Below are 12,192 nucleotides of genomic sequence, written 5' to 3'. Positions count from 1 at the left end.
GAGCACAATTAAAAAAAAGAAGTTTGGGCATTTATTTGTGGCTTCCCCTTCTAACACTCTTTACTCCAGATAAGTTAACCAGAAATGCTTTGATGCAATATATTTGAATTTTTAATAGGTCTTGGTCAGTATATAAAATGTAATTTTTTGCTATGAGATATATTACCTAAATATTAGGTCTATTGAAAAATGAAATGGAGGTAGTAAGTTCCTATGTAATGGGGATTGTCAAGAATCAATTGGTTAACCAAGTATACTTACAAAATGACTATTATGTGCTAGCACGGACAGCTAAGTGGTGCAGAGGATAGAGAACTGGGATTGACATCAGAAAGGTTCATCTTTATGAATTCAAATCTGGCCTCAAACTCTTACTAGATGTGTGACCATGGGCATGTCACTTAATTCTGTTTGCCTCAATTTTTCATCTGTAAAATGAGCTGCACAAGGAAATAGCAAATCACTTCAGTATCTTTGCCAAGAAAACTTAGCCAAAGGGATCACAGAGAATTGCATATGAGTGAAAAATGAATACATAACAATGAATAAGACATTGTTCTAGGCACAGGTATGCAATTAAGGGGGAGTGAGAGAGAGAGAGAGAGAGAGAGAGAGAGAGAGAGAGAGAGAGAGAGAGAGACACTGAGAGACAGAGGCAGAGACACAGAGAGACAGAGAGAGAAAGGGAGGGAGAGAGTGACAGAGACAGAGAGAGACAGACAGAGAGACAGAGACAGAGGGAGATAGACAGAAAAACAGAGTCAAAGAGAAAATAAAAGATAGAGACAGTGACAGACAGACAGAGAAACAGAGTGACAGAGGCAGGAGAGACAAAGGCAGAGATAGAGATAGAGTGAGAGAGAGAGAGAGAGAGAGAGAGAGAGAGAGAGAGAGAGAGAGAGAGAGAGATTGAGAGAGAGAGAAGCAGAGACACAGAAAGACAGACAGACAGAGAGAAAGGGAGGGAGAGAGTGACAGAGACAGACAGAGACAGACAGAGAGACAGAGACAGAGGGAGACAGATAGAAAAACAGAGTCAAAGAGAAAATAAACAGATAGAGAGAGACAGTGACAGACAGACAGAGAAACAGAGTGACAGAGGCAGGAGAGACAAAAGCAGAGATAGAGATAGAGGGATAGAGAGAGAAAGAGAGACAGAGAAAGAGACAGACAGACAGACAGACAGACACAGAGACAGAAAAACAGAGTCAGAGATAGAGAGAGACAGTGACAGACAGAGAAACAGAGTGACAGAAGTAGGAGAGACAAAGGCAGAGAGAGAGAGAGAGAGAGAGAGAGAGAGAGAGAGAGAGAGAGAGAGAGAGAGAGAGAGAGAGGCAGAGAGACTGACAGAGAGATAATAAACAGACACTTGGAGACAGAGACAGACACAAAGAGAAATAAAGAAAAATAGAGAGAACCAGAGACAGAAATACACACACACACACACACACACACACACAACTAACAAATAAGGCGATCAGGGAACGCTTTATGTAGGAGGTGACACATAAGCTACATGAATGGCACAATGGAAAAGTCATTGGTTCTGGAATAAAAGCACCAGGATTCAAATCCTCTTCCTGATACTATCTGTGAGACCTTGCTCACATTAGTTACATTTTAAGGCACCAATTTTCTCACCCATAAAATGAGAGTTGGATTCTCTGACTTCAAAGTGTTTATGTTGCTAAGGAAGCTTTGGGTATTGTAAGAGATGGAGATGAGGAGGGAGGGCATTTCAGGCGCAGTCACAGCCTGTGAGAACGCATAGAGCTGGTAAATGAGAGTCCTATTCAGAAAACAGAAACTAGGCTAGATTGGCAAGAAACTGGAGTATGTTCCAGGATGTACAGTCCAATAGGCTTAGGAAGGTAGGAAGATACCATGAAAGACTTTAAAACTAGAATATGTTTTTTATGCTGGAGACAATAGGGGGCTTTTTAATTTTCTTGGAGAAAGAAATTGGTCAAATTTAGATATTAGTAAGCTTATTCAGCAAAGGTGTAGAGTGATAGTGTCAAATTAACATAGAAATGGGGGAGAAGGGTCATTCATGCATACATAAAAATCCCTGTAGCTTGAATTTTTATTTTAAAATATAATGTTATCTATGTTTTATTTTGTCAGATAATTCTCAATTACATTTTAATTTGGTTCCAACAGCTCTCAGGAATGTTGTGGGTTGCATGTGTCAGGTAATACCTCTGGTGTAGAGGAGAGATCAGAGTCAGGAGGAGAGTCAGAAGCAATAAGCTCAATTAGGAGACTGTAATATTCCAGGTGACAACAGCCAGGACTGTTTTGGTGGCTATGTGAGTAAGAGAAGCTGGTTTGTGAGAGAGATAGCATTTATAACACTTGGGACATTAGTAGAGTTGAAGAAAGGAGAAGAAAGAAAGAATTTTGCAAATGTAAAGAGTTAATTTGAGAAATGGCTAATTTTTCATATTTTTGAAAATAGACATTTTATTTCTGAATTGAGATCATTTCTCTTTTCTATATCTCCTCATAGTCAATACTGGAGTGAACTTATTTCTGAATGCTTTCTGAAATCCATCTTGGTGATGGAATCACGTGAATATTTAGATCTAGAAGGAATTTGCATAATCACGAAGCCAATCAAATACTCTCTGAGACTTAAAGAAATGAAATGACTTGTCCAACATCACACAGCAAATCAATCAGGGAGGCAGAGTTAGAACCTTCTGATCTACTCTTTCCAATATACTATGGGTTATTCAAAGATAGAATATTCAAAGATAGATTCTTTTTATGTGATCTGGAGAAAAAAACACAGAAAAGAGAGAACAATTCCATTTCTGCTCCTACATCTGTCATCCCCAGACTTCCAACCTAATATTTAATTTTAATTTTATTATTTAGATTTTCTTCTTAACATTAGTTATTAGTCATAAACCAATTATTTACTTTGAATATATATGCAACATTTTTGATAAAAATATGATTATCAATATATGTGTGCATATTTCTTCCTTTAGTCTTTGATCAATGGCCTATAGTGCTAATATTACTAATAACTGACATTTACAAAAGTTTGTAAGTAAAGATTTACTTACACTACCTGATTTCAGTTTCATGATATTCCTAAGAGGTATAGAGGACCTAATGTTATTATCTCCACTTAACAGATGAGGAAATTGAGACTTGGAAATTTGCTAACCCATTTATCCAAGGTCAGGCAGCTAAGGTTGCCAAAACTCTTTGCTCACAACAACCTTGGGAAGTTAATAGTGTGAAGGCCATACTTCTTCCTTGGTAGATGAGAAAATAGTTTAAAGAGTCACATTGCTGATATGGATATATAAGAAAGATGGCTCAAATATAGGTCTTCTGATTCTAGGATCTACCAATACTTTTTACATTACACCACAGCCCCTTCCATTTTGGGACAGATTTCATTATCAGCATCTTCTTCCTTCTGGTAAGTGGAAATTGCTTTCTGCTAATTTCCACCCATTGATCCTAGTGTTGCTAGCTAGAATGATTCACAATAAATCCAAATTGTCTTCTCTGTTATAGTCTGTCATATGCGTAAAAGAGCTTTTATGGTCCTTGGGTCTTCTCCTCTTTAGGACAATATCCTGTTACTAAAACTGAGCTTTCTGTGAAATATTTTTGTCATACTTCTCCATTCAAGCTTCCTTCCTCTGAATGCAATACAATCCCACATGTGTCTATTTTTATTAAGTATGCCACATGTGCTTGTCATAGGAAGTAGGGATAAAAAAGAAATAATAATTTATTATGATAATGGTAAATAATTTCAATGAAGATCCCCTGTCTTCAAGGTGTTTACATTCTATTTTGTTACACACGCATATCTCTTAATGTACTTTGTAGTATGCTCTTCCACGTGTGTTTTGACCATCACAGAGTAGAGTACAACTCTTAACTTCTTTATTCTGGATTCTGCCAGTCTATGAATCACTTTAATGACTATGTCACATCACTGACTCCCAGTGAACTTTCAGTCAATAGTTTTTCCAATGAAATAATCACTTTTATGTCTGAAAAGTCACCTCCAGGGATGAATGATAAGCTCCTTGAGGATACAATCTCTTTCATTTTTCTTAGCACCATAGCAGGAATATTTTATAGGCATGTAATAGATGCTTTTTGGAGAGTTGATTGATATGGAACACAGACTAGCTGGATCCTTACTTTTGAAGGCCAAGTGAATTTGAAATTTTATTCTTCTCTATCTCTTCCCCTCATGGTTCTCTGGTACTCTTAAAGGGCTTGAAAGTGTCTAAACTTTCTGCAAATGGCTCCAGTCTTCACCAATGGTGTTCTCCCAATTGCAGGCCATAGTTCTTTCCATTTCAGTTGCATTAGCCTGTGAACATCCCTAATAATTGGAAATATTGATTAGAAAGCTAGTTATTATCCTGCTGGGCAATAGTATGTTGCTAGAGAAATAGTGTGAACAAAGAGGAATTAATAGGACACAAACTCAGCAAAGTTATATATGTCTGGATAACCTTGAGTGCCAAGGTTACATGGCCACAGAGAAATGAAAAAAAAAATTCTCTCTTTTACAATTTGGGCCATATCACTCTTTTCTTGCTGAGGACTGATGAGCCATAACCTCTCAGTTTAGGGATTTTGAAATGTATTGGCTAAACAAAAAGATTTCACATGTGCCTATGAAAATGATGACCCAATGGAGATGGGATCTCTTTGTTTTACTTGATTTGGATGTTCTAGTGTCAAAATTGAAAACAGGACGTCCCATTTCCTTAAGTGAGCATATTGTTATCTCACTAACCCACAGATACCTTATTCAAGAGGCAGCCCTTGGGAAATATGATAGAATATCCAGAATTAGAAATGTACAAAGCCATTATGATGTTTTACAGATTTAATATCGTTTCTGAATTGTGCTATCAAGAGAGACTATAAATGACAAATACTGTTTAAGATTATTTAACAGAGTTATACTCAGTGTTCGCTGAGCTCTCCCCATGTTGAAGTCACTGCCCAGTCATGTGGGCGTTGAGGGAGGCTGGTTTGCTTTGGAAGGCCGCCAGGGAGCCGTTGAGCTCATTCCTGTTGCTTTGCAGTAATGGTAGCCCAGAGCTAATGTGTCTCCCTAAGTGCCTGACTTGCTACTGAGATATGTGTAAACTCAGTTATCATTTGCTAGAATTAGATGTGGAGTCTACATTTGTTTGCAAATTATCCTGGGAGCTTCATAGAAGTTGGAAAAGAGACCAAGAGTTTGCTGTTTTCTAGTTGGGTCTCACTTTTCTGAAGTTATAAGTTGGCTCTCTGCCTTCCCTTGTACTTGGAAATCAGTCTCCTTCAGTCCTCTGGGGTTGAATCAGAACCAGTATTTGAGAGGATTATGAGTATCTAGTGGAGGAGTTGTATTAATTCCTAAAATGATGTAATTTATATTAGGTCTCTTGTTTCTTGTCTGAATTTTTTTCTTTGTACAACTATGAACCTATTTAATCTAAAACCTCACTTTAGATAAAGGAAGTAGGTGGAGAGAATTAACAAATAAATAACACCTGAATCAACCAATCAATCAATCATCAAGTATTGATACTTATGTTCCAGGCGTATTTGTTTGTACAAATAGGAAATTGAGACAGTGTCTGTCTTCAAAAAGCTTACATTTTTTCAGAAGGATTTATCTGTTCACAGATGAATAAATGAAGAATATATACAAAATCATTGAGGAGGGGCACTAATAACTGAGAAAAATTTGTAAAGTTTTTATAAAGAAGACATAATTACCTGAACATTGGAGGAAGATAGAGATTCCAACAAGTAGAGTTGAAAAATGAGAGCATTCTGAGAAATGGGGAACAGTTTCTATATCAAAAAGCATGAAAGCTAGAGATGGAGTGTGGCTTTTAGGGAACACAACAAAAGAATGAAATATTTGTAAGGCCATATAATCCCCACCTGTTTAATTCTCTTCAAAAGTTGAATTGGTTGATTCTTCAGACAGGGATTTCTCTCTCATTGGAAGTCAAGTAAAGGATGGATAATCACTAACAAGAAATGTTGAACCATTAGTAATTCTTGACCAGGTATAAAATAGATTTCACTAGACTTCCTCTGAGCATTGGGGCAGCTCAGACTCTGTGGTTGCTTTCAAGTTTATACAACAACTTAACCTAATCTAAGAAAATGTCACATTCTTTGTGACTTTTTCAATTAAAAGATAAAAATTAATTATAAAAATGTCCTATTGTTTCTATGAAAACAGATGCTTTGAAGGACTAAAAGATTACTGATCTATAAATTCCAAGAATATGTTGCTTGGCCCATGGTAGAAGCTGGATAAATATTTTGGAAGGCTACTTGAAAATAGTTTACTCTTCAAATAAAACACTATCCAGCATTTCTTTATTTTTTTCCAGTTTATTTACTAAATTCATTATTTATAATATGGAAATAGATGTCAGCTCACCCATTATAATGGATACCCATTGAGAAGAGGTGGTTAAATGATTGAGATTTCACTTCTTTACTTTAGTGGGCCTGATTTCCCCAATCTTTGTTATTCTTAGCTAGTAAGGTATACATGTAGGATAATTCATTAATCTTTTTTTTTCATATGTTAATGCATTTAATACTGTAAGCTTTAGGTTTAAATTTTGCAGAGCTAGACTTGCCAAAACTAAAATGTTGAGAACTAATTCAACATGGGGCAAAAATCCTCTGGACCTTTCTAGGTTTAATTACTAAAGAGACAACTAGACTTTCTGATGAAGAATTAGAGACCAGATGGAAGATCATTCTAACTTAGGTTCAACCCTCTCCAACACACTGCAGCCAATGAAGAATAAATCCCTCAACAGAAAGAACAAAGTTTGGACCTTTGGTATTTTTTAAAGGTTGAGTGGAGTTTTCAAACCAAGATGGCAACAAATGCAGCTTCCCCATCTAATTTTGACAAATGATAACTCGGTTAAAACATAATGTAAGCAAATGAATTTATTATCCTCAGCCTTTGGGATCATGATTGTGTTACGCACAAATTCAGATTGATTTGCTAATATATATTTAGCTGTTAAACTCTGAGCTTAATTTGATTACCTCTCCAGTCTTCCAGCATGACACATGGAAAATTATGAGGAATAACAAATAATGGAATGTGAAATAAATTCTGTTATCCCTAACTAAGTTTGTGGTTTACAGTAGACATCAGTTTTAAAGATTCAAGCTAGAGGAATACTAACTCAGAGGCGATTAAATTGTAACTGAGTTAGAGCCAAAGGAAATGTGGTTAACACTGACCTTTCCTGAAGTATGTCAAACCTATGCTGATTATTTCAACTTTAACTTATTAAATTTACTCCCTGCTCAAGACTTAGCACCCCATTTGATGCATTATCATGCAAAATGGAATGACAGGAGTAGAGTTCCCCCTGCCTGGTCTCCACATTTCTGACAAATTGTTTCCCTAAGTAGCAAATTATTTATTTTCCTTTATGATAGAAGTGTTTCTCCTTTAGTTGATTTGAAATTAAAGCTTTGTAATTAGATTTTGGAGTCTTTACTTTATGACTCTGCAAATATGAAATTAGCCCCATTCCAAGAGGTAATAGACCAGTCAAAGTTCTAATGAGGTTACCCCCCATTTTAGATAATGACTTTTGAATTTAATAAATCAAGCAATGCCAACAATTAAAAAAGAGAGAGATTCTATTCCCTCTTCCCTCCATCATAAAAAAGAAAAATAACTGAAGCCACAAGAGATTCAGGATAATGTAATTGCTTAGGGATACATAGAGTATATAGAATATTTTATAAAATAAATTCACCTCTTAAATATGAGTTGAGGAATAAGAGGAACAATTTTAAATGGGAAGAAGGTTTTCTGAGGACAGGGAAAGAAATTTCAAAAATTCATCAACATTCAGAAAATTGGCCAAAATGTGCTTTTGAAATCAGCTTTGTTTTGGGTGCTCTGGTTGCTTATTTTTTTTAATCATCTGTCTATGATGAATGTACTTATTTTCACTTGGGGTGAGCAATGCTATTTCTTAGGGAGACCCAGGTGGATTAAAGATTCTTGGATGTTTATACATATACATGTGTTTGTGTATGTGTATATCTATATCTACATCTATATAATTTGTATATATTTGGTAGTTAGATGGCACAGTGGATAGAATGATGGAAAATCAAGTTTTAGTAAATGTCTGCTTTAGACCCTTACTTACTGTGTAGTCCTGGATAAGTCACAAACTAATGGGGGAAAACAAAACACAAAAAGAAAGCTAAAAAAGGAGGGGGGCAGGTTGAGATTTGGGGAGTAAGGTACCCAGAAGTCCAGGATCAGTGTAGCTGGTGTAAAAATAAGGGAGGAAAAGACTACCCAGAATGTTCTTAAATAGAGGCTCTAAACCCTATGGCTCTGCCCTCCATTCAAAGGGTTCAATCTGGGGGACAGAAGAAACTGAGAAATGAGTATCAAATTCAATCTTGAAGGATAATGAGATTTCTCAAAGAATTCCCCAAAGAGTTTTCTGGGGAAAGAATGGAGGAATGATGAAAAGATCCAAAGAAGTCTAAAAAGCAGCATAGCTGGTGGGAAATGGTGATGTATCAGTGCCATCATAATCACTATCATAAGTTGCATAGTAAATAAAGACCGTAGGATTCCTTGAATGGTAGAACTCAAAGAGAGCGTAAAGATCTTTATCTTTCAGCTCTCATGTCTCTCAAATGGGGATGTTGGGGTTCACTGGGAAATACCGGAATTTTATAAAATATTCTGAGTTCCTCTTGGTATTTCAGTTTTGTAATCTGGAAAACATGGACTTCATGGAAGATCCCTTTCATTTCTGAAATTCTGATGCAATGAAATTATCCATGTAAACCTATTTGATCTTAGAAGCTAAAAGAAGGTAGATAATCTGCAAACTAAAATTTTTGATGAAAATGGAAAATATTTCCACAATATATTGTCTTTAGGCTGTTTCTTCTATCTTCATTTTTGTTCTTCTTTTGGGAAATGTTAGATTTCTAGGGAATAGGGAAAGGAACTAAACTTGTGATTTTAGCTGATACAGGTCATTCCTAGAGAAATAAACTGCTATTATCAATTAGCATCTTCTCTGCAACTTTGAGTCTTAAAGAGATGAAAAAAGATGAAAAGTTGCAAGTTGCTGGCCTGGTGACAGTTTTGAAGAAATGTTTATTGGATAATTGGTTAAACACACACACACACACACACACACACACACACACACACACCTTCAAAAATCTTTCAAAAATTTATCTCCTGGCTTTTGCTTAATCCTTGTTCAATTTTCTTTATTCAAGTCTCAGGCAGCTATCCTGTTGATAGTTTTACTGAAATGTTTGTTGATCACTTGATTAAAAAAAAACTCTTAAAAAATTTTGCCAAAATGTATCCCTTGGTTTTGGTTAAATTGTGTTTATTTTTCTTTCCAATACCACAGTCCCTCCTTAAAATACTGGAGAACCCTAAAGGTCGTTCTGCTTTTAGAACCTCCAGTGGTTTCAATGGTCTTCTGTCTCTCCTCTCTGACATGGAAGGCTCTCTACAGGAACCCCCATCAGAGATATGGGCCCCCATCACCACCAGCCAGATAATGGAACTCATCCTCTACACACTCTGGGCAATGGCAGCAGCCCTACATTTGGACTCAGTCAACAGTGAATTTTTCAGGAAAAATAACTTGTTTGAGAAGCTGGCTGAAGACCTCTGTTTGCTGGGCTGCTTTGGAACCCAGGAGCAAGGGAAAATCTCAGCAAATTCCATTATCATTGAGAAAGCAAGGACATTTGAAGAATTGTTAAATGCTGCCTTTTCCTCTTCTGAGGAATTCCCATCCACACTAAAGAGTTGCCTTCAGATTCTGAGTTTTCTTGATAGTATGGCCAGAGGCAGCCTCCACTTGGGGAATGGGCTGAAGGAATGGAAGCGAGCTCCAGAGGAACTGACCTTGGATCTTCAGCAAAACATGGCTATTCAACCTGATGGATATTCCAGGATTGACAAGAGCAACTTCAAACCATTCATCAAAGTGTGGCCAGAACTAGATGACAGGTAAGTCTTGATTCTTGTTTTTAAAATTGTACCTAAATCTCATTTATGAACAAATAGGTAGAGATGCTAATTTTTTAGGAGTGACTTTAACAAAAAAGAATATTCAGAAAATTTGAAAGACTTTGTATATTATGGTTTAAATTGGATGAGAGGATACATTATTGTACCTCAGTGTCATGATTTTCTTACCTGTCAAATAAGGAGGTTGACTTAGATCAGGATTTCTTAAACTTTTTCCATTTGACACTCCTTTTTGCCTAAGAAACTCTATGTGACCATGGGTATATAGGTATAAAATAGGTATACAAATCAAAACACTGATAATAAATCATAATTTCATGACTTCCATATTCAGCTCACAGTTTAAGCTTTGAGTTAGATGACCTCAAAGAGTGCTTTATTTTCTACCACATTATGGGACTACATTCACAAGCTCTTTTATTCCATTCTATGTATTATTATATCTCATTCATATTTTACCTACATCCTATATAGTCTACTGCTTCTTTACTAAGCTAAATATTATATTTGATATTTAGTTATTTTGCATTAATTAGATGACTAGATTTCTACCTAAACTGTCACCACAGGTTTCCTGATAAGACAATATTTATATTTAAAATTATAGTATTATTAAATAAAAGACTATAAAAGACATCTTTGGTTAGTGTGAACAAGAAAAGAATTCAGATTCTTTTTTTTAATAACTTTTTATTTACAAGATATATGCATGGGTAATTTTTTAGCATTGACAATTGCAAAACCTTTTGTTCCAATTTTCCCCTCCTTCCCCTCACCTCCTTCCCCAGATGGCAGGTAGACCAATACAAGTTAAATATGTTAAAGTATATGTTAAATACAATATATATACACATATACATACAGTTATTTTGCTGCACAAGAAGAATCGGACTTTGAAATAACGGACAATTAACCTGTGAAGAAAATAAAAAATTCAGATGGACAAAAATAGAGGGATTGGGAATTCTATGTAGTGGTTCATACTCATTTCCCAGAGTTTTTTTGGGGTGTAGCTGGTTCTATTCATTACTGAACAATTGGAACTGATTTGGTTCATCTCATTGTTGAAGAGAGCCATGTCCATCAGAATTGATCATCATATAATATTGTTGTTGAAGTATATAATAATCTTCTGGTTCTGCTCACTTCACTTAGCATCAGTTCATGTCAGTCTCTCCAAGCCTCTCTGAAATCATCCTGCTGGTCATTTCTTAGAGAAGAATAATATTCCATAACATTCATATACCATAATTTATTCAGCCATTCTCCAATTGATGGGCATCCACTCAGTTTCCAGTTTCTGGCCACTACAAAGAGGGCTTCTACAAACAAAGAATTCAGATGCTTTTGAGAGAATAAATTAATTTTTGCTGTTAACATTAAAGTCTTACTGAGATCATAAATCTCAAATGAATTGGGTTTTGGGTCATTGGTAACCAAGAGGGAAAAAATGTGTTTATAGTAAAGTCATTATTATATGAATGGACTATTCTACTTTTTAATCTTAAATTGAATACTTCCCAAGTGAGGGGACTGTGTCTGTTAATTTTACAGAATCATAGAATCTTGGAATTGGTAGAGATGTTAATGATCATCTTATTAAACCCAAGCACAGATTACTTCCTCAGTATTTCTTATCAGTAGCCAAGTAATGGAGAACTTACTCCTTTCCAAAGTGTTCCATTCTAGTTTGGGACAGTGATGATTGTTAGGAAGCTATTCCTTAAAATATACATCCTTATGTTTTCCACTCTACATTCACACAACATTCCTATTTTGTCCAGCAGATTGCTTTCTCTATCTCCCCATCTTGTTTTTTAAATCTTGAATCCCTTCCTGTCTATTAGTTCCTTCTCTCTTATCTACAAACATACTCATGTCTTCTCCCAAGCCTTAATCATTCCTACTAGCAATCATCTAGTATCTCGTCTCTATTTCCAAACTTTTTCATAAAACTGTTTGTATTAGGTGTCCCCACTTAGTCTTCTCTCAATCTTTTCTAAACCTGCTGCATTGTGGGTTTGAACCCCGTCATTCAATTGAATCTGCTTTCTCTAAGTTACCAATGATCTCTTAATTGTCAAATCCAATAGTATATTCTTACC

The 12,192-nt window shown here is 35.8% G+C and overlaps 1 protein-coding gene across 1 annotated transcript in view; it reads left to right on the top strand.

Moving 5' to 3' along the window:
• WDFY4 (WDFY family member 4) overlaps positions 1–12,192 on the top strand; it is a 370,289-nt gene that overhangs the window by 57,126 nt on the left and 300,971 nt on the right. The window contains exon 12 of the mRNA XM_051981900.1: positions 9,456–10,066. Coding sequence (XP_051837860.1) covers positions 9,456–10,066 — 611 coding nt within the window. The remainder of the gene's footprint in view (positions 1–9,455; positions 10,067–12,192) is intronic.

This window comes from Antechinus flavipes, chromosome 2 (assembly GCF_016432865.1).
Source record: "Antechinus flavipes isolate AdamAnt ecotype Samford, QLD, Australia chromosome 2, AdamAnt_v2, whole genome shotgun sequence".
Taxonomy (NCBI): Eukaryota; Metazoa; Chordata; class Mammalia; order Dasyuromorphia; family Dasyuridae; genus Antechinus; species Antechinus flavipes.
This window is presented reverse-complemented; position numbering and strand designations above follow the sequence as displayed.